The sequence below is a fragment of the Crotalus tigris genome, unplaced genomic scaffold (genome assembly GCF_016545835.1).
Source record: "Crotalus tigris isolate CLP2741 ecotype Arizona unplaced genomic scaffold, ASM1654583v1 scf7180000017775.1145084777:2100578, whole genome shotgun sequence".
NCBI classification, from domain to species: domain Eukaryota; kingdom Metazoa; phylum Chordata; class Lepidosauria; order Squamata; family Viperidae; genus Crotalus; species Crotalus tigris.
Genome location: NW_024096626.1, coordinates 1,312,040 through 1,338,473, shown reverse-complemented (window position 1 = coordinate 1,338,473; position 26,434 = coordinate 1,312,040). Strand labels below are relative to the sequence as shown.

At 40.3% G+C, this 26,434-nt stretch overlaps 1 protein-coding gene across 6 annotated transcripts in view; it reads right to left on the bottom strand.

Moving 5' to 3' along the window:
* Positions 1 to 4,476: 4,476 nt before the first annotated feature.
* The window catches only part of GNS (glucosamine (N-acetyl)-6-sulfatase), a 51,649-nt gene continuing 29,691 nt past the window's right edge, over positions 4,477 to 26,434 (bottom strand). For 2 of the 6 annotated variants that reach the window (XM_039342186.1, XM_039342184.1), the window contains 6 exons: positions 23,377 to 23,478; positions 22,742 to 22,849; positions 22,395 to 22,505; positions 18,417 to 18,577; positions 12,442 to 12,946; positions 4,477 to 6,486 (listed from right to left, as the gene is read on the bottom strand). In XM_039342186.1, coding sequence (XP_039198120.1) covers positions 6,481 to 6,486; positions 12,442 to 12,946; positions 18,417 to 18,577; positions 22,395 to 22,505; positions 22,742 to 22,849; positions 23,377 to 23,478 — 993 coding nt within the window. In that variant the 3' untranslated portion in view covers positions 4,477 to 6,480. Of the gene's footprint in view, positions 6,487 to 12,441; positions 12,947 to 18,412; positions 18,578 to 22,394; positions 22,506 to 22,741; positions 22,850 to 23,376; positions 23,479 to 26,434 lie in introns of those variants that run through there. The other 4 variants (XM_039342187.1, XM_039342190.1, XM_039342189.1 and 1 more) reach the window with 4 other exon arrangements.

The following is a 26,434-nucleotide window of genomic DNA, read 5'->3' as shown; positions in this document are numbered from 1 at the left end:
GCACAGACACATTGACACAATAAAGAAAACTGTGAAATGGAATGAAATGGCTTCAAGCAGCCTTGCAAACAGCTAATTTTTGACATTAATCAATGTAGAAAATTCTTGATTGCCATAAAAGCATCTGGAAACCTGACATCACATACAGTTCATGCAGTAACTCTTAGCATATCACGCAGAACATCTCTAAGGGCAACTTGTCATTTAAAGCATTTGCTTTTGGGTGATTGTTTTTAAAAAGAGGAACAGCTATTTTAGCATAGTGTGGGGAAAGCATTACTTAGCCCTTCTAGTTGAATTAATAAAATTAATTTGCATTTGTTCCTGCAAAATGTTTGCACAAACAGCAAAATCCGATTTAGCAGTCACATCAATTCAGGAAGTTTATGAAACATGGCAATAGTTCCATGTTATTAAACAATTGTGTTAATACCAGCTTGCCAGACCAAAAAAATCCCCAGTGAATGGCTTTTTGTCATGTATTTGCCAAGCATATCTCCCCTTTATGTACAAATGTTATATCTATATACAACTAATATTCTATAATGCCCATTTTAGTATCCAACAGTATCATAGTAACTTCATAATAAGGCGTGGGTAGACAACTGCCCAAACAATGCATTGTATATTATAAAGGGTGTTGTCTTACCTGAACGCCTTTTCTCAGCATGATGATGGAGAATCCACTGGTGGGTTGTATCATCCTTCTTGCTCAGAAGAGACTAAGTCTAGAGAAGTTGCCACGCCTCCCACTGGGCTAGATTGTCCCAGTTTTTGACCTAAGTAAAGCAACCAACAATAGTCTTGGCGCGATGGCTCCTCTTACCCCAGACACAGGACCAGACGGCCCATAAAGGTGGGTGTGGATTCTCCATCATCATGCTGAGAAAAGGTATTCAGGTAAGACAACGCCCCCTTCTCCAGCATGTTGAGTGGAGAATCCACTGGTGGGACATACCAAAGCCGCTCATGTCCCTACGGGGGGGAACTAGTCTGGGCTTGTGTCCCACTAGATGAAATCACTTGCTGCAACACCCTCCGGCCAAACAAAGAATCCAAAGAGGCAAACTTGTCCAACCTATAGTGCCTGATGAAGGAGGAAAGGGAGGACCAAATTGCCGCCTTACAGATTTCTTCAATGGACGCCTGTGTAGACCAGGCTGCTGACGTAGCCAGACTGCGAGTGGAGTGGGCAGTGATGTGGCCAGGAACCGGTAGGGATTGAGACAGATTAGCATGGGCGATGCATGCCCTGATCCACCTCCCAATGGTTGAAGAAGAGACCTTCTAGCCCATGGAAGAGGGCTGAAAGGATACGAACAGGGCCTGGGAGGAAAGGAGCGAGGATTTCGGGTCCAGTCCCAGGCCAGTCCGGCCCAAAAGGACTGCCTCCAGTCCCAGGCTGGTCCGGGACAAAAGGACTGCCTCCTGGAGTCTTGTTGGGATCTCCTGTTTGCTTGTCTAGAAATGGGCGCGAGCACTTTGCATTTGTCCTTCCCCTCGATCAGGTAGAGATCAAGGGCTGTGCCAAAAAGGTGAGTACCACTGTAAGGGGCTATTGCCAAATGCCACTTGGACTTCAGGTTGGCCCGCCATTGTTTAAGCCAAAGGAGTCTGTGGGCTGAGACGCTGGCTGCAATGGATCGGGAGGAAAGAGTGAAGCAAAGTGTCCACTACATACTCAGATGCGGCCACCAGCTTGCCCAAGGTCTGTTGTGCCCGGACCTGGTCTGGGGGAATCAGAACCTGGAGTTCATGGAGCCAGATGATGGAGGATCTGGTGAAGAAAGATGACAATGTCACTGCCTTTACAGACCACACCGAGGCTTGATGAGATCTACGGAGGAAAAACTCCAACCTCTTGTCCTCCGCCCTCAGAGCCTCAGCCATGTCTCCTGGTACAGTGGAGGAAGAAATAGAGAGGTTAAAGGCGCATCCGCTAGTGACACATCCAGGAGCAAAGAAAAGGAGGAAGAAACGTTAAAGTTTTTTCTCCGTCCCACTTGGAGTGGGGAGAGAGCCAAGGGATGCCCACTGCTTTTGCACCATGCTGTGGAATAAAGTCAGAACAGGAATCTGCTTCTCTGTGACCACTGGCTCAGAGAACAATGGGTTCGAGTCCTGGGTGGTGGGAGGTGTCGGCTGTGGTTCCTGTTCAGGGGCGATGTTGGCCAAAGTGCATGCTTTCAGGAGCAACGACCTGAACAGGGATGGGTCAAAGAGGCTGGTAACTGGAGAAGGATCTGGAGATGCTTCCTCGTCATCCAACATTAGCATGCCAGAGGTATCGCAGTCCTCGGATCCTGATTCTCCCTGCTGCGAAGATCCGTCCGAGAAGGCAGAGCCCAGAAACAGGGCTGGCTCAGTCTGGGGCAAAGTTGCAGGTGAAGGTACAGGCAACTGAGAGGGCTGTTATCCCATGTACTGCGCGAAGGCTTGAGCCATCAGAGCCTGAAGCTGGTCAGGCCATACCCCCTGCTGCTGTACTGGATGAAGGCCTGCCGCTGTGGGCATGAATGTGGCCTCCGGGCCCTGTTGGGGAAGGGGAGACCAGGGGAGACCCCCCTGGTACCTCTAAGGAGGGGGGAGATTCACCTGTCCAGTTTCCCCCTGAGACCATGCCTGCGGGGCTGTGGTAAGTGGCACGTACTGGGGCTTGAATGGTGATTTTTCTAGTGGAACGGGGGAAACTAAGTCTGCTCCACTGGAGGAGAGCCTTTGAACTCTGGAGAACTCTCTTTCTAGCGCCTGATGTCTCCTCGTGGCCTCTCTCTCAGCAGCTTTGGAGGGCTTCTTGGTAAAAATGGCCTTGGCCTTGGCCTTAATCCTCCCTGCTGCCTCCAATTTGGAGGATCTGCGTTTCTTCTTGGCGGGGGAGCCAGAAGAGCCCTGCGTAGGTTGAGGAGTGTCACTGTCTGCCATTATACTCTAGATATTCCGGGTAGGAGATATCTGAGGTGGGAGTAAATCACAATCTGGTCTGTCAGAGAGGGAATCCCGGGCTCTGACCAAGACAACAAGGGCTGACAGCCAGGTAGTTTTCTAAAGCTACCTGTAATCAAGGGCCTGAATTTAATCAAAGGCTTGAATTTAATGGCCAATTGTTGGCTCCACCCAGAAGGGCGAAGGCCCCTGATGTCACTCAGGGGACGCAGCCAGAAATGGAGGCTGGCCAGTCACTCCCTAGGCACCTAGATATATAAGGGGTAAGGAAAAGCCCCTTGGAACTCTGGCTGGTGCCACCAGTTGAAGGCCTCAAAGGCCTGTCTGTCAGGTCCTGTAGCTAATTTTAGGCTCAGGAGCGTTCTGGCGGTGCTCAAAATGGCTGCACCAAATTCACCACCCCCTGGGTGCCCCAAGCTGAAGTAAATGAATTCTTAATGAATCTGCACCAGGGGTATCTGAATTTGGTGGCAAGTTCTCTTGAAGTGCCTCAGATAAATCTGCTAGAGGGATCAGTGACTCTGGCAGATAAAGCAGGTCATCCAAACATGCAAATGAGTCCTCGCGCAGCACCCAAAATGGCGGCCGCACCAAAAATAACAGTCGTCTGTGTACTGACAGGGCCTTGCCAGCTGTGCCTCTGAGGAAATTACAACTCAGACGACCTGCTCTGGGACCCGTGGGGAAGATTGCTGACCATAAGGAAAGATTCTTTTTTTTCCTCCATCCCACTTGTGTCCGTCCTGAAGTCAGAAAAGTCAATTGGAGTCTTCCGGCTCTGCGGAGCCTCCTGAGCGTCGGCCAGTCTCAATGAGCCGTCCGGGAGCTTGCGAGCGATTTTGAGGCCAGCAGAGGCTGCGGCCAGACTTCCCGGCACCAGAATCAGCAGGGGGTTGCCTGGATGCGGCGAATGCCCTGCGCCGTGAGGAGAGCCCTCCCAGCTGGTTGGGAGGCTCGGATTGGCCGAGGGAAGACTGAGTGAGGCAGAATAGCTTCTGTGAAAGCTGTGAAAAAAGGCCAATTTACTACTGGAAAAACAGGTAAATTTAGAAAAAAAGCCAATTGACAGTGAGTGGAAAAACCATGAGGGTTCTTAGCCTAGTACTAAGCCTAGAGGAGCCTCAATTAAAGCATCCTGCTGTGCGAAGACTAAGTCAAAAACTGGGACAGTCTAGCCCAGCAGAAGGCGTGGCAACTTCTCTAGACTTAGTCTCTTCTGAGCAAGAAGGCTGATACAACCTACCAGTGGATTCTCCACTCATAATGCTGGAGAAGTTTATAATTTTTGTTTTTTGTTAAAATGATTAAATCAAGGACATAGGAAGATAAATGTTGAGTAGCTATTACAGGGGAATGATGCTATTTCTCATTCAAGCTCAGATGGTTTGCAAATTCAAATATATATATTTTTCCGTATTGATTTTTTGTAAATCTTGAAATCTTCGAAAATATGTCCGATTTTCATACTGAAGTTGCAACCATGTGTAATTTTCATATCTAAAACAGTTAAAAACATTTTAAGGTGCAAATTGATTAGTGTTGTAAGGTAAAGCCATTTAATAGGAAAGCAAAACCATCAAAATATTTCACAGTATGTTAATTCTATGCTTAACTCCTGATTTCTCCTTACACTACTAATTAATTTAGAAGTTGTTTATGAGTGCATTAATTAAATATGAAAAATACATAGGTGAATTTCTATAATAGTTGTACATAATAAAACAAGCCTAATATACAGTAAGCAACAGTTCAATACTGAATTTCTGTCTGTTCTAGGTTTTGCACTGTTTTTGAATGATTAGTCATTATAGTATGAAGGGAAGACATAATACTATGTTCTGATCCAGACATAAAAATAATCTTAAATATTTTGCTAGGCATGAACCTGAATTACCTCAAGTGTATGTTAGGTATCAATCACATGAGAAATTTAATCACTTTCTTAAGAATGTTAAAAGCTGCTGGAACTTTGAAAGCATTAAATGTAAACAAATCTGATTTCAGAACCATCCAGCTGTTAAGTTCAGACCTGGTCATAGTTTACACTCCTACATGTTGAAATAACCTGGGTACAAGTTGGGTATGAGTAATGTGTGCCATCATTTTAAGTTACACCTTAAGGATGGCATAAGATTGGATCCAATCGCATGTCAGTTTTCCATGTATTGTTCGATTTAGATCCTTAATCTCTAAACTGATGAAACTAAAGATACAATACAAAAGCTTGAACATGTTCAGCTATAATAAATCAAAGCTCAAGATTCACCAAAAGGTAAGTACGGAAAGAAATGGCACTTAAGAAGGAACTGCACTCCTGATCAGATGTTCAATAGTGTATTTCAGAGTCATTTGCTGTTGTCTTGCTATTTCTTCAGACAGAAACTCTCTTCAGACAGAAACTATCATAAAAATTGATTTTATAAGTTATAAAATGAAGCAATCTTATTTCAAATTATTTATCCACCATAAGAGTTATATCCTTTTTAATAGATTGTCATAAAGATGCCAGTTTTCTTTTGAGAAACAGCTAGTCTTTGACTCTGCTTTGCCCAGGAACAAGTTCCATGTCATTTGCAAGAAGTCCATTCAGAAAGCTATTCTTATGCAGTGACCAGCTTTTATGAAGACATTTTCTTAAGAACTATCCAGTGTAAAAATATATTGCATTACAAGTGAAGAATACAAATGTGCTGAGCCATGTAATAGCCATCCCGCTTAGATTTAGATGCAAATGCATCCATGAAAAAAAATGTCCTATAATGCAAGGAATTTCTGTACTGATGTAATGCAATTTTCATTTTAGTTATTGCACCTAAGGATACCAGGTCTTCTAAACTATTGGCCCAAGTTCCAGTTTAAATATTCAGAGTGGCATGCCTTATAATTTCACTGTAGAACTTGTACTGTTTCAGTGTACACTTCAAGCAGAAAATACAGTTGGGGGTGGGTGGGAGGATACACATTTAATGGTTTGATACTGACTCAAAATATTGAGCTGATTCTGTAGGTAACAACATATGTGTAATATCAGACACATATATTCTAGCCAGTGATCCTGATTAACCCTGAAAAACAGGAAAGAAAACAAATGGCAACTAACCTGCTTAATTTAATTCACTAGATTCAGAAAGGAAGCAGTACTGAGATGCAACTGTATCTTTTAAAAAGCTGTTAATAGTTGTACATAGGAGACAGCAGTCCTAACCTCTGTAACAAGACCAAACAAGGACATTCAGATTCACATCCCAAATTAATATTTAACTTCAAATGAAACATGTGTGGCAATCAGATTTGAGTAGATAGGACATATCATGTCTCTAACACATGGTCAGAGTTTGTTTAATCAGCAAGATCAGCTGATCTAATCTCTCAAGACATCAGAAAAGATTAGGTAGTTTTCTGCAGTCATTTCAAAGAAATGGAGTTGGCAACAAACAACAGGTTTGTTGCCAGGTTGGCAGGTTCAGCTACAGGGAAGATGCAAGAAATCTGCGAGTCTGAAATTCTTGGTTGCCAAACATCAGATGTGGGTTGAATTTATACCTAAAGGGAAAAAGGGAAACAAGAAATGTAAGCAAAGTTCTCACACACACATTTGTTAAAAAATCTTGGTAGAGATATATGCATTACCAAATCTCTTTGAGTTCTGAATTCAAAAGTACTGTAGTGTAGTGATTACAAATACTGGGCTAGAATCTGGAATACCACAAGTTCTAGTCTTGCCTTAGCCATAAAGCCTGTGGGGTGAGTCTGGGCCAGTCACTCTTTCTTAGCCATAGGAAGGGGGCAATGCCAAATTACTTCTGAAAACGTTGCCAAGAAAACTGCAGTATCAGGCCAGTCACCAAGAATCAAGGGAAACTTATAAAGACGGGAAAGCCTGTATTATAAAAAAGCACAGTATCACCCCCCCCCCCACTCCAAAAAAATCAAATCCCCTAAAATTAATAGAAAATGCTACATGTGGCAGAATGTGGTTCATTAAATAAGGTTTCATTGTAATGCTAAAAATAACCAGATGCCCCATTTACATGGATTTTGATCTGGAAATGTTTATAGATGCATGCACATGCAGCAAGAGAGACAAAGTGTGTTTAATTAAATGTATAGAGCCACTGAATTCATATATCTCTTACAATATAAACAGCCATTACAAAATTCCCATTACGAGACAAGAGAAAATAAAGCCAAAATTAAAAGCAAATCAGGCCCAATAATAAAAAGGCATGAAAACCCCTTATTATCCCGAGGCTTGCTTGGATCAAGAGCAAAGTCTTCAAGGCTTGATTAAGGGCAGTAGGACCAGAACAACATGAAGCTTTGCAGGATGACATACTACAAGGCAGATGCCACAACAAAGAAGACATGCTTCCTGAAACCATCAGGTGACATTGTATCAAAGACAGACCCCACAACTTGTCAACTTTGTTGGACCATTCAAGACAGATAGAGACAATGAGAGAAAGGCAGTCGCTCAAACAACCAGGCTCTAGTCCATAGGTCACAGCCAACACCATGAATCTCATTTGGAAGAACATTGGTAACCAGTGCATTCACGCAGCAGAGGTGTCTATCAAGGCATAATTGCTTGCACAGCCACATTTTGGATCAATTGCAGCTTCTGAGTGCTTTTCAAGAAATACTCACAGAGAATGTAATAGGCCAAGTGTTGATAATTTAAGACATGACTGACTGAGGACCAAGTCAGATTGCAATAGGTGTATCTGATGAATCTGGCATAGTCTTCCTGGCCACAACCTGCTCCAAGTAGAAGCAGAGAATCCAGGAAAACATCTAAAATGCACACCAGGTTTTTTTTATATATAACTAATTTTTATTGGTTTTCCAGTTTTACATTTGAGTATTTGGAAAGCAACGTGGTGATTGGGTTAGTCAATAGTTCAATAACAAAATCTTTAGTACATATCTCAGGTTATATCATCAAAAATTTCTTCTCTATTTCCCTTAACATTTACTATATCATATTTAAGCTAGTAAATTTCTAATTATATCAAACTCAGTTGAAACATTTATTAATATGTTTTTTGCTTATGCATATCCATATCATGTTTTTAAGTTTTACCTAATTACCTCCGCGTCATGCCCTGGAGATGGCAACTGTCCCTCTTCAAACAGCTGCCTGCTAACTCGCCAAGGTCCCACATGGCTAGATGCATCCCAGCACCCATGCGCTCGCTGGCGTCTGTGTGCGGGGGCTGATGGTGTCGGGCAGCAGCCGCCCCGACCCCTGCTTCACCTTGCCCTGCGACAATGGCACCCCCATCCTGCCTCGCCTTGCCTCGCCTCACCTCACCCCACAGGACGAGCCTCCTGCCCACCGCCCCACCTGCCAGACACCCCCTGGATCTCCCCCAACCCTGCCTGGCCCCTACAGGTGTCCCTCCCCATGAGCAACATCGAGGTGATCATGCCCACCTTGGCTGCTCCCACCCAATCTGCCATGACCACAGCCATGCCCACCCAGGGGGCCACGCCCACCTGGCACCCGGCAATAAAGAAGTTTTGGATTGCAGTTTGGGCACTCAATCTCTAAAAGGTTCGCCATCACTGATCTAATAAATCATTTATTAATACCATTTCTTCTCTTATCACAGATCCCTTTTTTTCTCCTTCTATTACAAAATAATTGTTATAGAAAGTCTTTTTAACTCATTAGATAAAATTTAGCCCCCCCCAATAATTATATCTAATACAAAATATTATTACAAAAAATATCCTTTTACCGAATTCACATACTCCGTTAGTTATTAAATCAGTCAAAATCTCTAAAGCCTTTTTAACCCATTAGATGAAATTTTGAAACACATTTTTAAATCTAACTCTAACTTTCTTTCTGTGCCAAACCGGTTTCCATAATAAAGCTTCTGCATCCTCAAACCTCAATATATGAATAGAAGTATTTCTCGACACTTCAGACTGATCAAAGTTCTCTTCCCTTTCTTCCAGTGTTATCTGAATGGTGTAATCAGTTTTATTCCATGTTATAATTACTAGTTGATTGTCCACATTATCACAATTTTCAGTGACTTGTGTCTGGATGTCAGTCTCTGTAGTTTTTAACAATTCAGGTAACTCAGTTAAAGTTATTCTTTGATCATCAAAATTCTCCATGGTTTGTATATGGTGTTGTGTAAAATTGATTTGCTCAATAGTTTCCACGATTTCTCCTGGTGTAAGTTCATAGTTGTGCTGCAGGTGTAATTCCTCCATCTCTTTAGGTTGTATATGTTGTTGAGTGGAGGCTTCTTTGGGGTTACTCTGTTCCTGCTCTATTGTTCTTTAGCCTATAGTTTGATCCATTAAAATTTGAGAATCAGTTTGTGGTTCTGAGATATCTTTAATTTTTCTCCAAGATTTCATGTACGCCGTAGCTTCCAAGATTTTTTCCAGTATAAATTCATAATCAAGCTGTGGGTAGGATTCTTCCATTTCAGTGATGAAATAGTCTTTTAATATTTTAGTGAAGGCTGTATTTAGTAAGAGTCAACAAATATCCACCTCCAAAATTTCTAGTAGGCAAATTCACCACCCAGCTGTTCCAAGTTCTTTATCTTTTCCCTTTTATTATCATTTGAAGGTCAAATCCATTTTCCAATAGCAAAGGGAAATACAATTGCAATGACAATTTTCACCACAAGATGTCCTCAGTAGACTGTAAAATCTTTTTTCCAGTTAATAAAGTTTTGTCTCATTAGAAAAATAGAAAAAGAAATACCTCCAACATAATAAATAGAATAATAATAATGTTCTATGATAGAAAATTTTTTTTCAGGACCCCTAAGTATCCAAAAAATTAATTAGTCAATAAAAAGTTAACTATTTTATTTCTTTTGTCCAAGCTCTTTTTCCCAAGTACACAAACGCTGCTCTCTTAAAACAGGGAAGTAGTTCAAAGGCTTTTTACAGGAAAGTAATTAGGGCGAAGAGAGGGAAGGAAGGGTCTCACCTGGATTCACCACGGTCGTTCTTTATGCTTAGCTGTTCTTCTGACTTTTGGCTGGTGCAGCTGGATGATCAGCCATTTTACTGGCCAATCTTCTTCTCCGTCGGCCCTACGGAGTTAGCTCGGACTGTGGAAGGAGCTGCCGCCCTTCTGCAGTCGGATGAGAGCCTCCTCAACGGTGGTCGCCCCTCCAGGGCGACTTTTCGACCCGATAGGGGTCTACAGGTGGAGGGAAAGCAGCGGGCGAAGAGACAAGTCTCTCCGTGCGACTGGGTGCGCCACGATCCGGAACCGGAAGCCCTAATTTTTAATTGCAGTATTCCAATCTAACCTTTAATATCCATACTATTTAAGTTTCGGGTAACCCAAATTTCCTTTATTTCACTACATAAAAGTTATAATATATAAAATACACATATTACCTACTTAAATATATTCTTATTTTATTTCATAAACATTTTCTATTTCTCATCCTAGTACGGCACCACTTAATAATGGAGTATCCTTTATTATCTCAAATCCATCATCTGTATTACCTGGGCTAAACAATAATTCAAAGCTATTACCTAATAGTTAATTTCTATTTCCCTTATAAATCTAAACCCTCAACATTAAGCCAATTAATCCCTTATTTTTTATTATTTCCCAACAATATTTAAATCTAATAATGAAGTTTGCCTTCATCTCAAAATCTCCTCTCTATTAAATCAAAAGACCCCACTTTTTAAACCTATCTCTAGTTTTCTTTTTATGCCAACCAGGCTTCCGTACCAATGCTTTTAGATCAGTGGTTCTCAACCTTTCTAATGCCGTGACCCCATAATACAGTTCCCCATGTTGTGGTGACCCCAGCGGCGTGGCCAAGTGGGTGTGGCCACCAGGTGGGTGTGGCCACCAGGTGGGCATGGCCAAGTGGGCATGGCCACCAAGTGGGCGTGGCCCCCAACCATCAAATTATTTTAGTTTCTATTTCATAACTGTAATTTTGCTACTGTTCTGAATCGCAATGTAAATATCTGATATGCAGGATGTATTTGCATTGAACATAATTAAAGCATAGTGATTAATCACAAAAATAATATGTAATTATATATTGTTAAATATTTATTTTTAATTACAAAACAATGAAATTTTGTGTGGAAGCATGGTGTAGCATGGGTAACAGTCTTAATATAACAAACAACTACATTGCTACATTTTTCAACAGTATGCATAAAAAGCCAACATCAGTGTGAAGGTTGAGGTTGCTTACTTTTCACCAGATCAGAAATTCTCGGGGCAGTCTTTGCAAGAGCACACCGAAGATCATCTTCCACAACAAGTCTATTTCTGTATTTAGACTTGATAACCAACAAGCTGGAAAACCCTGTTTCACAAAGATATGTTGTTGGAAATGGAACAAGCAGGTGCAACACAGTCTCAGACAGAACAGGATATGACTGCAAACATTTGATCCAGAACTTTGTAACTGGCATTGTGGAGAAATCAGTTTTCGCTGCATCACTGTTAATAAGCTCAATGAACTCCTCTTGTGCTGTCTCAGGAACATTTTCAACGTTGACTGTGAATGGGCTTCTGGCAAGTGCAAATGGGATGTCAGGTAGATTTGGAAAGTACGATGAGGTTTCATCTGCAAGCATGCGCATGTGTTCTTTAACAGATTTTATCAGCGTAATCCTGTTGTCTGGTTCAATGTCATGTTCCTCAAAGAAAGCAGATAAGGTAGGCAACATGAAAATTTTATTTTTATCCAATTTTTTTTGCCAAAGCTGCAGTTTCATTTGGAATGATTGGATCTTTTCAGTCAAATCAAGGCACGTTGCATTTGGTCCTTGCAGTGATAAATTTAACTCATTCAAGATGGCAAAGATGTCAACTAAGTAAGCTATTTTCTGCAGTTCGCTGTTATCGCTGAAAATAGCTTCAAACTGCGATCTTTCTTTCTGAATAAAAAATGCTTTGAGTTCATCACGAAGCTCAAAAACACGTTTTAAAACTTTTCCTTTCGACAACCATCTCACTTCAGTGTGAAATAGCAGAGCATTGTTTGGCACATCCAGTTCGTTGCACAGTTGTGAAAACAATCTTGTGTTTAAGCTGCTTGCCTTTACAAAGTTGACACAATTTATGACGCTTTTCATTACTTCTCGTAATTCTTGTGGCAGCGTCTTTGTTGCTAATATTTGCCGATGAATCATACAGTGAGTTCCGATGACTTTTAGTGACTCATTCTGTACCAAACGTTGAAATCCAGATCTACATCCTAGCATAGCTGGAGCACCATCTGTGCAAACACCACAAACCTTTTCCCAAGATATGTTATGCTCGTTCAGAAATGAACCAACTTTGTCAAATACATCACGTGCAGTAGTAGTTGTTTCAAGAGGTTTGCAAAACAGAAACTCGTCTTTAAAGTCACCATCATTAATATACCTCACGTAAACCAGTAACTGGGAACAGTTTGCAACGTCTGTAGATTCATCAAGCTGAATACTAAATATTGGAAGTGGAGCAGATTTAATTTCTTGGATTACCTGATCAAGAATATCAGCAGACATGTCATCTATTCTTCTGCGGACAATGTCATTGGACAAGGAAACTGCATTCAATTTTGTCACAAATTCTTCTCCGATCATAACTCGAACAAGGTCTTTGGCTGCTGGCAACAGTAACTCCTCTGCAATAGTGTGAGGCTTCATGGCTCTGGCGATTCTGAGTGCCACCAAATATGACCCTTCAAGGGCTGCTACATTTTGCTTCTGGTACTTGCCACCAGTGTCAAGTCTGCCTTTCTTCAGTGCATCAGCTTTGGATCTGAAATAGTTTATGTCCTTGCCAGCATAGCTTTGATGCCTGGTCTCAAAATGCCGTTTAAGTTTGTTCGGCTTCATTGATTCTGTTGACAATACTTCGGAGCATAGTACACACTGCGGTTTCTCGATTCCCACTGTACAAATAGACGTGAAGCCATATTGTAGGAAATCCTCACTGTATTTCCTTCTCCTGATGCTCTTCGGATCCATTGTCTTGAATGGTTTGCTAGTGAAAATATGTAACAATAGCTTCAATAATACAAAACATGACACATGGCATAGTTCAGTCAAAACAGTTCATTAAAGTTTCCTATGATTTACCATTCTCTGTGTTGTTCTATTTTCAAACCCAGTGTTTCTCAACCTTGACAATTTTATGGCATGTGGACTTCAACTCCCAGAACTTCACAGCCAGCAATCACCAACTCCATGGGAGGAGTCTTACCCCTTTAGTGGAAAATCAACTCAACTATCCTGGGAAAGAAACCAGGCTCATGCAATTCAGATTTTTAGCCAGAGATCTGAGACCATGAGAAAATACAAGTCCATATTTAGGTGGCCACATAACTAAGTATTCATCATGATTTGGGAGCCCAAGATGCACCACCCAATCTCAGGGAGTGTAGGCAGAATCTGCTCAATATATAGACATATATATGTACTTGAATTGAAAAAATGTTGAGTTTTTAGACTGGAACTTTGAAGTGCTTAAATTAATTAGGTAATTTTTGTGTATAATAATATTATCTGGTAAGGTATGATAATTATTTGGATGTGATTTGAAGTTTGTGTAATGAATTGAAATGAAATAAGGTTTAACATTGTTTCTTTTTTTAACTAAGTTAGTTTTTATTGGAAGAAGATATAAATGAGACTGGTGATTAAAAGAGGGATGAGAGAGATTAAGAACTTGAACATATCTGGAAGAGATAATTGAAGTGATAATCTGTTGAAGTAAAACAATATTTGATTATGGAAATTGTAAATTGATAAAAGTCTTAAAACAGGTTTAGTAGTAACAGAAACATAAACTAGAAATGGAATACCGTATTTTCTGGCGTATAAGACGACCCCCAACTTTTGAGAAGATTTTCAGGGTTTAGGATTCTAAACACTGAAAATCTTCTCAAAAGTTGGGGGTCATCTTATACGCCGGAAAATACGGTATTTCCTAGTTTGATGTTACCTAGTTTGGTAACGAAACATCTGCAAGAAAACACAGACATCACCAAACCACAAACCAGAAGTCATAGGCAGCACATTGCAGAAGTTACCAAAACTGTATCAAAGATCTGTATCTCCAGATCACCAGTTGATAGCATCAGTTGAGGCAAATTCTAATCCACACATCAAGAAGGCATCCAGGTGAAGAAGATTCATTCAGGAGGAAAGGAAAGCAGAGTGACACCATTTGACTGCACAATCAGCTCAGCTAGTTGACTGGCTCCCTCCCAACCCCTTACTGATCTCAGACACTGATTCTGGGCCAAACACAAGGCAAGCAAAATGCCATCAACATATTGATGCCATCTCCTTCCAAAGTCCAAGCTGAATTCTTTGAGCATTTGTTTGTACTTGAAAAAAAGCAGAGTACAGGAATATTTTTTAAGTGGATCTGAGTCAGTGGGAGACAATGGAAGGTTGCAGGACCAATTCTGGGTATCTGCAGCTCTGCATCTGGTGGACATGGCCACCCCCAAATGACACAGGTTGTAATTAGAAAAAAAAACCATTTCTCTGGTAGTTTCTAGGAAAACTACAAAGGTGACTGGAATTACTTTTAAAATAGTCAAAAGAGTCTCAACTTAAGCCAAGATTTACTGATGAAAAAGTTGCCAAGTCTAAACCATGTACCACAAGCTTCTTTTGGAAGAGAACAAAGTCAACAAAAAGAAAGCCCTTTAAAACAAGCCTTCAGACCAGAAAGGATTTTATCACTATGCTTAAGAAATAAAAATCCATTAGTAATACTATATCACTGTCGTTTGCAAACCAGGCACCTGATGAACTCTGGCAGGACCAATCAACTGTATGTAAACATCTTGAAGGCTTCGGGATGTTGAAAGGGAGGATTTAAAAACCACACCAAGCCTCTGTATCAAGGGCCAGTTTGCGGGCCAGTTTTCCCACCAGTAGCAATTTCTAAAACGCCCCCTCCACGTTCACCGCCGCGGGTCTCATCGCCGCAGCAGATGCACAGCTGCCCTTCCTCTTCCTCGACGCAACCTTTCGCCTGCCCCAGTGACTCCCTCCCCTTTCCGGGGTCCAGGCATACCCTCCGGAGCCCCGGCATTTACCGACTGCAGGAAGCGCAGGGTGCCCACGTAATCATGCTCGGTTGAGGACACAGAGGCGAAGACGCAGCTGGCGGTCCGTATCCTTTGCCGGTTCCAAAGGGAGAGCACTGGTGCCGGGGGCCACTGCCCCCGCCGCCGCTGCCACCGACGGCTCAGATACCGACTGCACTTCCATGGCTCCTGCCTGCCTCAGCTTCCAGAAGATCATCCCGACCCCACTTTCCTCACTCCGTGGCCGGCTTTAGGCGCCCTCCATCCCCGAGGCGCACGCCAAACGCACCACAAGGATCGAGTCTCTCGAGCTCGACCTACCAGCAGGAGCGCCGCGCTGGGACATGGCGAGGAGGCGGCGGCTACGAGGAGCAGAGCACAAACAGCGCTGAATGGAGAGAAGTGTTTCTCTCCATTCAGCGCTGTTTGCGCTCTGCTCCTCGTAGCCGCCGCTGCCTCGCCATGTCCCAGCGCGGCGCTCCTGTAGGTCGAGCTCCAGAGACTCGATCCTTGTGGTGCATTTGGCGTGCGCCTCGGGGATGGAGGGCGCCTAAAGCTGAGCAGTGAGCGGCGCGTGCGCCAGCAGGAGTGCCGTGCTGGGACATGGCGAGGAGGCCGCGTCGGTGGCTACGAGGAGCAGAGCGCAAACAGCGCTAAATGGAGAGAAGCGAGTGGTGAGTGGAGCGTGCGAAAGGACTTGACCAGGGTAGCGGGTGCAGGGGAGGGTCGGCTCCTGAGGCGGAGGTGGCGCTCAGAAGTGAGGGATGGGGCGGTGGCGAGACGAGCCCAAAACAGTAGTCTGGAGAGCGCAGCAGGCGGTGAGGGGAGAGGCCGGAACAAAGAGAGAAGTGGCTGGGAAGCTGGAGAAGCAGGGAAGATGCGGGGATTTCTACGATAGGATGCAAAAAAAAAAACCCTTGCCTTGGCACGTTGGCGTGCCTTTGCCCTTCCGACCCTAGGAGAAGTTGGCTTGCAAACTTGTTTGCAGTCAATTTCTCAGTTTGGGAGATTGCGTGCGTGTAGAATGCCATGCAGTAGAAAAACGGTAAGCGTTTTGTCCGCTTTATTGGATAAGAGGGGGAAGCCATTCTCTTGCGGGATGTTTCTTGCACGATTGGTTGCTGCATTTTGCTGCACGGAACTCTTGTTCTGCAAAGGCTTGCATGGAGAAGCAGTGGCTGCTTCCTTTGCAGCCAGCCAGGCTAAAAAATCTGGGAGTCCCACCATTTTTCTGCAAGCAACGGACAAAATCCTTCTCACCTGGAACCTACAAATTCGGGACATGTTTAGCACAATGGGAAATAGTGAGAAATTGATGCACAAAAGTAATTTGGGGGTCATGTTGCTTTGCGATCCTTGATGCTTAGAGAAATAAGTAAGCAAGGATTTTTGATTCATTTGTTTAACTTTAACAAAACGAACTACAAACTTAAACTCCACCGAAATAATTAGAGAGTACCCGTATACGCCGGAAAATACGGTACATATATTCCTCTGCCAAGCAGAGGAAGCTCAGTGGCAGGCCAGAGAGGAAACTTACTGTTTTTAGTTGTTTTCTCTCTTGCTTTCCGCTGCTTGCTCTCTCTCGCTTGTCCTCTGTATTGCTTTCCTCCACGTGCTACGAAATCGAAACTTCCTAACTTTAAATAGAAAAAAGCTGCGCATGCGCAAGGAGGAGGGAGGCAGGAACGGCACTTTCTATATAGCCAAATAAGGAAGTAGAACAGTTAGAAAAGGGAAAAAAATGGCGGACAGCGGGGTTTGGCGACCCCTGTGAAATGGTCGATCGACCCCAAATGGGGTCGCGACCCATAGGTTGAGAACCGCTGTTTTAGATCATCAGATAGATCTCTCTTCATTCTTGTGCATGTTACTTGAATTAAAGGAGACCATCTAATTGTCAATTTTCTAAAGGAACTAGCCCATTTATAATCATTAAGTTGTCGCCCTGGTGGCTCATATCCCCATATTTGCTCTAATATAGTTGTCTTCAATTCGATCTGGTCTTCTTCTTCCTCAGGTTTCTTCTGGTTTAAGTAGAAAGTCATGTCCAATTTTATAGTTGTTGTTTGATTGTCTAAGTTTTTAGTAAGCTGTACTTGTTGATCTTTAACGCCCTCTGTCTTGATATTATTTTCTTCCGCTTCTGTTGTTTTTTTAGTTGGTAGGTTCTTTAGTTGCAATCAGGGTTTCGCTTTGTAGATTTAAGCTGGCACCTTGGTCTTTCAGTCTAGATTTAATTATCTCGGTGGCTTCCAGAATTTTTTTCAAGTATAAGTTTATAATTAGCTGACATTTGTTGCTGTCCTCCTCCATTTCTGACATAGTTATAAATAGTCCTTTAGTGGGGGCTATTTATTAAACAAGAGTCAGTTCACCTCCACAATTCCTAGAAACCAATTTCACTGCCCAGCTACTCTCTCAGCTTATAGTCTCTCTTAGATAATACCAAGGTCACATCTGGGCTGTAAGTCACTTGTCAAGAATAATAAAAATAATAGATTGCTGTACCAAGCTTTGCCACAAGATGTCTCCGATAGCATTGAAAATATTTTCCAAATCCCAGGCTAGGTTTTTTTATCCAATTTAAGTTCTTTTTCTTCTTTTTTATAAGTAAATAAAATAGCAAATCCCCATAAAAGTAGGAACTTTGGGGTCCTCAAATTCCAAAAAGAAGTGTAAATCCAGTTATATTAAGTTGTTGAGTTGGTTCTTTTCAATGCTTTGTTTCCCCAGGTAGTTAAATGCCACCATTTTAGAGGGTGGGGGGGGGGAATTCCCTTCCCTCTCTCCTCAGAGGGGGAAGAGTTTCAAAAAGCTTTTGACAGGAAAATTACTTGGGGTATAGAGAAGGTAAAATCTCACCCAATTCCTCTGCGTTGCTTTCAAAGTGCTAGTTAGTAATTTTGGCCTAGCAGCTTAGTGATGGGCCATGTTGATGGCCGATCTTTTCCCTGACGGTTAGAAGAGCTGCCCCGGATCAAATGGAAGGGCTCCTTCTGCGATCACTTGGGGGTCCTCTTCATGCTCGCCGCCCCTCCAGGACAACTTCCAATCCTCTTCAGGGTCCCCCAGCGGGAGAAAACCGGACGGCAGAGAGAGCGATTGCCCCGCTTGTCTGCCTGCACCATGATCACAAACCAGAAGCCCACACCAGTTATGTTTACTGATGTCCAATCCCATCCAGAACTAAAGATGCCAAATCCCTCATACTAGAAGAACCAAGAGCCCAATTGATTCTGCCTTATCAGGGTTGAATTTCAACTTGTCCTCCCCCACTTTCATAGCCTCTATGCATTGGAACATGAACTTAGCAGCAGTACTTGGTTGGCCTGGGGTTGATATGTACAGCAACCATCAGCAGCATACTGATGATACTGAATATAATAACTGAAGGAGTATATTTACCCTGGATCAAAAACTCCTGGTGTGCGACACGTTGCTTCAGCACAGGACTGTAGCATCATTAGCCGATAATTCATTTTTTCTAAAATTTCTTGATCTATTGTTTTTGCAATATTAGTTATCTGGTGTGGGTCTGCAGTCAAGTTGTAAACTTCAACAAACACCTTCATGAAAGCAAAAGCAATGCTATTAGAAATATGTACTTAATTCATCTAACAAATCGTTGTGATTGACGTTTCTTCTGAATTCTAACATCTTAGTGAAGTTGTTCATCAATTCAACCAGATTTTTCTTCATGAATGGAAAGCCTAGACTTGGGTTTGGTTAGAAGTTAAAATTCATCTAAATGTTAATTTATTCATTAAAAGTATTCATTCACTCTTTATGTAGCTTTACAAGATATAATAAGTCCAATACTGAAAGATCTTTGTAATGAAACTTTTTTGGGGATGAAAATACCAAAATCCTGGGCAGAAGCTAACATTTCTCTAATTCCCAAATATGATACTGATCTCACACAAATTAAAAACTATAGGCCAATATCACTATTAAATGTGGACTACAAAATATTTACAGCAATAATAGAGGAAAGAATGAAAAATTTTTTGAATGAATTTATTCATTCAGATCAAAATGACTTTCTGCCTAAAAAACAGATAAAGAATAACTTAAGAATTATTTTAAATGTGTTAGAATACTATGAAAAACATCCAGGGAAACAAATGGCATTGATATTTTTGGATGAACAAAAAGCTTCTGATAATCTTAACTGGCAATTTATGTTTCATCAATTGCAAGTGATGGATTTCGGTGATAATTTTATAAATGCAATTCAAGCAATCTACAATAAACAATCAGCAAATATACTTATAAATGGAGACTATACAGATAATTTTGAGATTAGGAAAGGTACAAGACAGGGATGTCCACTGTCTCCCTTGTTATTTATTCTTACACTGGAAGTGTTGGCCAGGAATATTAGACAAGATGGGGAGATCAAAGGACTGGAGATAAAAGATCAGAAATATAAATTACAAGCTTTGGCAGATGATTTGGCTTTTATCTTGGAGGAGCCTTTGGAAACAGCCACTAAATTATTGCAGAAAATAGAGGAATTTGGAGAAGTGGCTGGGTTGAAAATAAATAGGGAAAAGACTAAAGTACTTACAAGAAATTTAACAGAAAAACAGAAAGCTCAATTTGTGGAAAAAACAAATCTCCAGATAGTTAAAAAAGTTACAGTAAATACTTAGGTATTTATTTAACATCAAAATGTATAACAATAAAAGAAGATGACTATGGAAGATTATTGAATCAAATAAAAATGAATTTGGAGAAGTGGAAAAACTTTCAATTATCATTACTAGGAAGGATAGCGACTATTAAGATGAATATTCTACCTAAACTGTTATTTTTATTTCAGACAGTTCTTGTTAAACTAAGCCAGAAATTTTTCGATGACATAAATGCAACAATAATGAGATTTATATGGCAAGGGAAAAAAGCAAGAATCAAAATTAAACTGCTACAAGAATCAAAAGACAGAGGGGGCTTTGGGCTCCCAGACTGGAGACTTTATTACCAAGCCACTATTTTGTTGTGGCTTAAAGAATGGATCACACTGAGAAATAAACGACTTCTTTACTTAAAAGGACATGATTTGCAACTGGGTTGGCATGCTTTCCTTTGGTACGAGAAAAACAAAGTACATAAATATTTCCAAACCCATGCCATAAGGAACGTATTACTCTCAGAGTGAGAGATAGTTAAAAAAAAAATTATATGAAAATACCTGAGTGGCTTTCCACAATGGAAGCATTTGCGTATCCGAATTTAATTAACTATGACAAACTTGTGACCTATAAAGACATTTTAGATAAAGAAGGAAAACTTAAAGATAGGCAAGAACTTCAACAAACTGGCATTGATCTAACATGGTGGTCATACTTGCAAATTCAAACAAGATATGAAAAAGATGTAAAAGTAATGGGATTCTACAAAGAACAGACACCACTAGATAAAATACTTTTGAAAACAGATGAAAATCTGATTAAGAAACTTTATAAACTCCTGATAAATTGGAAGATGGAAGAAGAACAAGTGAAAGAAACAATGATAATATGGGCAAAGAATTTTGGTTATTCTATAGATTTAGAAGATTGGCAAAAACTATGGGACCGAAATATTAAATTTACTAAAGCAGCTGCATATAAGGAAAGAAGACACAATTTATTTTAAAACATGGGGAAATTTTTTATTATTGGTTAGAAACACGCTAGAATGAGAAAAGGTTATGAAATTTAAAGAGATAATTGATAATTTGTATTTATATTCCATGATTATTTGTATGAACTTGTTCTTATTTCTTCTTCTTCTTCTTCCTCTTTGTATATTTGTGATCTTAAGCAATATGGTAAACTATAATTAATATGTAATATATTATTATTTTAAAGTTATTATAATTAATTAATACTAAGCATTGTTAAGTAGTGAAATTAATGAGAGCTATTGACTAATTTGTTATTTACATGATTATATTGAAAGTTGTTTAATAATAGAGTAATTATTAAGATTTAATATGTAAGCCTGGACTGGTAGACTTGCTGAAGCGATGTTATTTTGTGGGATTAATCCCACTTTTGTGTTACCCCTTTCCCCTGGTCTAACCATTTTGTATGTTTCCCTTTGTCTTATCCTTTTTGGCCCTATCCCTTTATTACCTTTATAAAACTCAATAAAATATTTATATATAAAAAAGGTATTCATTCACTCAAAGGTATTAAAGACACAGAAGACCAAAAAAAGATAGGTTCAAAGTATTTTTCTCAAATAATTTTTAAAGCATGTGCAGCCCTAGTAAATAAATATGTCAGACTTAAGATACCAAAATAACACACATCAGTTTTATCAAAAACAATGAATTCATGTAAGATTGCAGCCACGTGGATACCATTAGGGTGGCTGATACAGCTGTTCTCATACCCACATGGTAGCAACTTCAGATCTTCTGAAAATGCTCAGCAGAGGTTTGAAACTGTATCTCTTCAAACAAGAGCTGACATTTAATTTTTCATTGCAACCTTAAATTTACCACTTATTGCCATAAATATACTGCCTCCACTGTTGATAACATCCATAGTAATATTATAATGGAAGCTGCCTATGTAGATGCACATGCTAATCTCAGTCTTCCCTCAGCTATAAAGAAACTAGCTGTTAAGTCAGAACAGTCCTCTGCCACGTGTTTACTGCTAATGTTGGTAATCATTGCAGGATTTCAAAATTATGTTGTGGGAAATGTATAGCTGTGATATTTAAAATATATGACAGCAATATAATGTATTACTAACATTTAAATCTATGATAAATATTAGAATGATACATGGCTGCAAGTAAATTTTTGTAAGAGGGAATTGGATATAAAGTGTAATAGGAAATAAATATGGAATTATTTCGTAGAAGATAATTAGGATGACAATGCTCTTTCCTCATAAAATGTCTTTCTGGTCTATCTTAAGGTTCAGCTTGTGAAAGCAAATCATTGCATTTTATAAACTTCTTGGGACAAAATGTTGACATTATTTTTGAAACACAGAGAATAAACTTTTTCAATGGATGCTAATGGTTATTATATTTCTGTCTTTTAAAGAAATATAGCTTTAAAACTTCTAGAAAATATAGTATTTTTTAGAAATGTGTCTTACTACTTTACAGTATTAAAATCAACGGCCATTATAAATTTAAAGAAGCTTAGGAATCTTTGTAGTTGCTTTTTGTAGTAAGCTCCAAAACGCATATGATGATTACATATGTAAATGCATAAGAGATCTTATAGGAACATCCTGATTTTTTTTCTGCATTTGTTTTAACAGTTTTAAAAGGCTTAATTCAAATTATTATTAATTATAGAAGTATTATATTTTCATAAATATATGAAGGACTACCATTAACATGGAATTACAAAAACAAAGACAAAATTACCTCACGGTCGTCAAATTCACAGTACTGCAGATTCCATTTAGTCGACAGCGTCCTTACACATGCGTATGTATTGTTATATGCATCTTCACAAACACAGTCCGGAAAACAGTGCTATAAAAATAGCTAAGTGTTAGAATAATTTTAGTGCCATTCAAATAGTATAGAAAACTGAAACAGAATATACCTCTGAGTCCGTCCCAGAGACCTCCAAAAATGACATCCAAATTTAATTTTACTGTGCCCAGCCAACATTTGACTACTAAATATTTCCATATACAGCCATCTCCCTCTACAATTTAAAGTATGAAGGATTCTAAAGGGAATGCAACATTTTCAACAATACATACAGTAACACCAGGCCCAAGAGCAGGACATGTAGGATCACTGCTGTTATGTCCTTCTCCTTGGTATTCAACCAACACATCTGATCGCCAGGTCTTGTTTATTTCTCCTCTCTAAAACAAAAAAGCGATTAACAAAAGTGGGAATTATTGCTTTTTGAAGGCTCAGAGACTGTCTAAGCTTCTTTAACCAATCTATTTCTAATCAATAGAACAATCTTAGAATAGAAATAAACTCAATAAATATGAAGACCCTCTCAATAATTTCATGATGAGCTGTTGCCTTTTTCCAACACGTAGCACCATCAAAAACCCAACTAGTGAAAAACAATTTACAGATGATGTCACATTGCTTAAGTGTACACAGGAAGATGAGGCATTTTGTCCATCTTGACCAGGGTTCTTAAACTCACAGGGCTCATCTTAATTTTACAAGATCTCATCTATAACCTGCTCAGTTTAAACAGAAATTATCTTTTCTGCATCTGAAGAATACTGCTTCAAACAAAGCAATTCATTCCTACCAGTACTGACAGAAAGGTTTGTGTGAAAATAAGAGATTTATTTTTATAATCCAGTGACAGTTGCACTAAAGAACCTTTAGAAAAATTACCAAAATAAATACCTATTTGTGCACTTACCAACAATGGTAACAATGACATTCCATCCATCTGAGTTTTATTCAGATCATATCCTGCAATATCTAATATAGTAGGACCTAAATCAATGTTCGCCACAAGCATCTAGAAGGCAAGAAGAATATTACAGATTTTTCATCTGAAACAATTACAATGTTACAGATTTACAGAATGTCACAAAACTGAAACTAGGAAATTGCGGGGGGCGGGGCCAGCTGTCAAGAGGAAAAGTTGTGCAGAACGGCTCTCCGTCTATGAGAGTCGAATACATAGCTTTTTCCATCTGATCGGCGGATTCTTTGGAGTCCCAGATTCCTTGGAGGGGAATCGGAAGAAAGAGACACCCTGCAGTGCAGCTCTCAGCGGCAGTTGAGAGTGTGGATGGCAGAAAGCCTTGGAGAAATCGAGCGGGGAAAGAAAGGCGGCCCATAATGGTGGCCGGGAAGAGAGAACAACAGGCAGTTGGACAACATTAGCAGTGGACTAGCTGGACAATGAGAGACGGACCTGGGCAAAATGATCCTAGCAACCCTCTGTGAGTAACCCGGGGTGAAGATCTTATCGGGGGATTGCAAAGAGGGAAGAGTCAGAAGGAGGCCTGAGGAAGGAGGAAATTTCCTCCGTAGTAAAGCGGCGAATAGCAAGTGGGGGCAAAGAAGAGACCATTTCAGCGCATTAAATTTTCACTGGTGGCATGAGGGAAAATGGGAAGAGGAAATCTATTATTGCTGATAATTTAGTTCGGGAATGAAAGTGCTGACTAATTGGAGAACGCAGACATGTTGAAGTAAGATTGACTGTTGACTTGGATAATAAGGAGTAAGAGACACCTAGTGGCCGAGGGAATAACTGGTGACAATTTAAGGAAGAAGAGAAAATTTAAAAAGAAATAAGACCTATTTTGGATGGCTTGCTAACAATTGACTTATAAATTGAGGAAACTCAAAGAGTAATTTTGGATGCAGGAAATTTAATGAAACGGTTGTAGTGGAACTGTAGTGGAGAAGTTAATTTAAAGCGGTATTAAAAATGACAAGCATCCCAAATTTGACAAAAATTGGTACAGGAAAGAGGCAAGGAATCCAAACTACAGCAATGGAACCAAGTCCAGCAGGGCAAAGATCTACGGAAGGACTTTTACAGAGAGAGAAAGATCAAACTCATTTAAGGATCTACAACAGATGTTACAAACAATACAGGAGGTTATGTTAAAGAACCATGAGGAGTTGAAACGAGAGACAGGAGAAGGAACAACACGGGAGAAATGAAAGAAAAGATGAGATTGATGGATGATAAATTTGAATGCTTTCAGCAACAAATTTTAAAAAATGAACAAAAACTACAGGAGATGGAAGATAGAATGGGAAGGGAAGGGAAGAAAGGAAAGTGGAGGAGATGGAAGAAAGACTAATTCAAACTAATAGAGACCTCGAACAGACAATAACCCAATTGGAAATAGACAAGGCTTCCCATTTTTTACAATTTCAGAATGCGCGGGAAGGAAAGAATGAAGATCTTCCGGAGATGATGGCGGAGCTACTGGCAGGAACTCTAGGAACTGGGAAGGAAGAAATGATTAAGGAAATGGATGAGATCTATAGAATTCACATAAATTATGCACATAGACATAATTTACCTAGAGAAGTGCATATTAGATTTGCTAAAAAATCGACTTACGATGAGATTCTTCATAGTACTAGAGAAGATCCACTAGAGCAGTGTTTCTCAACCTTGACAATTTTAAGGCATGTGGACTTCAACTCCCAGAATTCCACAGCCAGCACTGCTGACTGTGAAATTCTGGGAGTTGAAGTCCACATGCCTTAAAATTGTCAAGGTTGAGAAACACTGCACTAGAGCTACGGGGAAGACAGCTTGTGGTGCTCAAATAAGTCCCGAAAAGGGTAAGAGACCTAAGGCGACCCTATCAAATGTTTACAGCAAAACTAACAAGGAAAAACATAATTTTTCGGTGGTTGACTCCAGAAGGGATTATGGTATTTTGGGGAGAAAGAAGGTTGAGATTGGACACGGTGGATAAAGTAGAAGAGTTTTACAGAAAAAATCTTGATAGTGAGGCTGAATCGGAGGAAAGAGAAAGAAGGGAAGAAGGAAAACCAGGAGAACAGTCACCAAATAGAGGGGAATCCCGAATCAAGGAAAAAGAAAACAGGGAAAGAGCGAATGTGGACACTGGAAAAGACAATGATGGTGGATGCAAGGATTACAAAGAAATTAGACAAACGAGGGCAACAAACCCTAAGTATAAGTATAGGTTTTCAAGAGGCATTAGCAATTCTATCATTAAATGTTAATGGGTTAAATTCTCCAGGGAAAAGGAAATTTTTTTTTTAGTAAATTGTATAAGACAAATGTGGATATAGTAGTGTTGCAAGAGACACACATAAAACAGCAGCATCAATATTTGTTAAAATGTTAGGAAATACGTTTATATCTTCATTGCAAAGAAGAAAGGGGGAATTGTAATGTATGTAAAAGAGGGTATCTTGGCCAAATAGGTATATAAAGATGAAGAGAGCAGAATATTGATAATAGAACTGTGGATTGTGGTGGTCTCCCATGGAGAATGAGACACGCATGCAGGTATCTCGGGATGGGAGCCCAGAGCTGACTCCAACACCCTCTTTTATTGTTACTACAGTTTTTACATCACACAGCGTAATCAAAAGACGTATATAGGGGTGGTTACAATGTATCGCATAACAGACACTCTCCAGATGCAAGGCTACGCAGGTGTTCTTATCAGACTCTGTCCAAATGGCTGATGAATGTATCCTGTGTCTGGAGCAGTCAGTTTGTTATCTCAAGGACCCTGTGGGAGCATTTCTATGGGTATATTTGTGCAATTAATCCCACATTTCCTGCTTTTGTGTTTTTTTAATGTTGCTCACTTCCAGTTCCAGAAGGGATCTTGATTCACTAATTAAGGCGTCCTTCCTAGTGGAGGGCGTAACATTTTTGCACATTTGCAGGAGGGAGGGAATACATTGAATGCAACAACATAGCAATACAATTAATATCAAAATGGTTACTATAATAG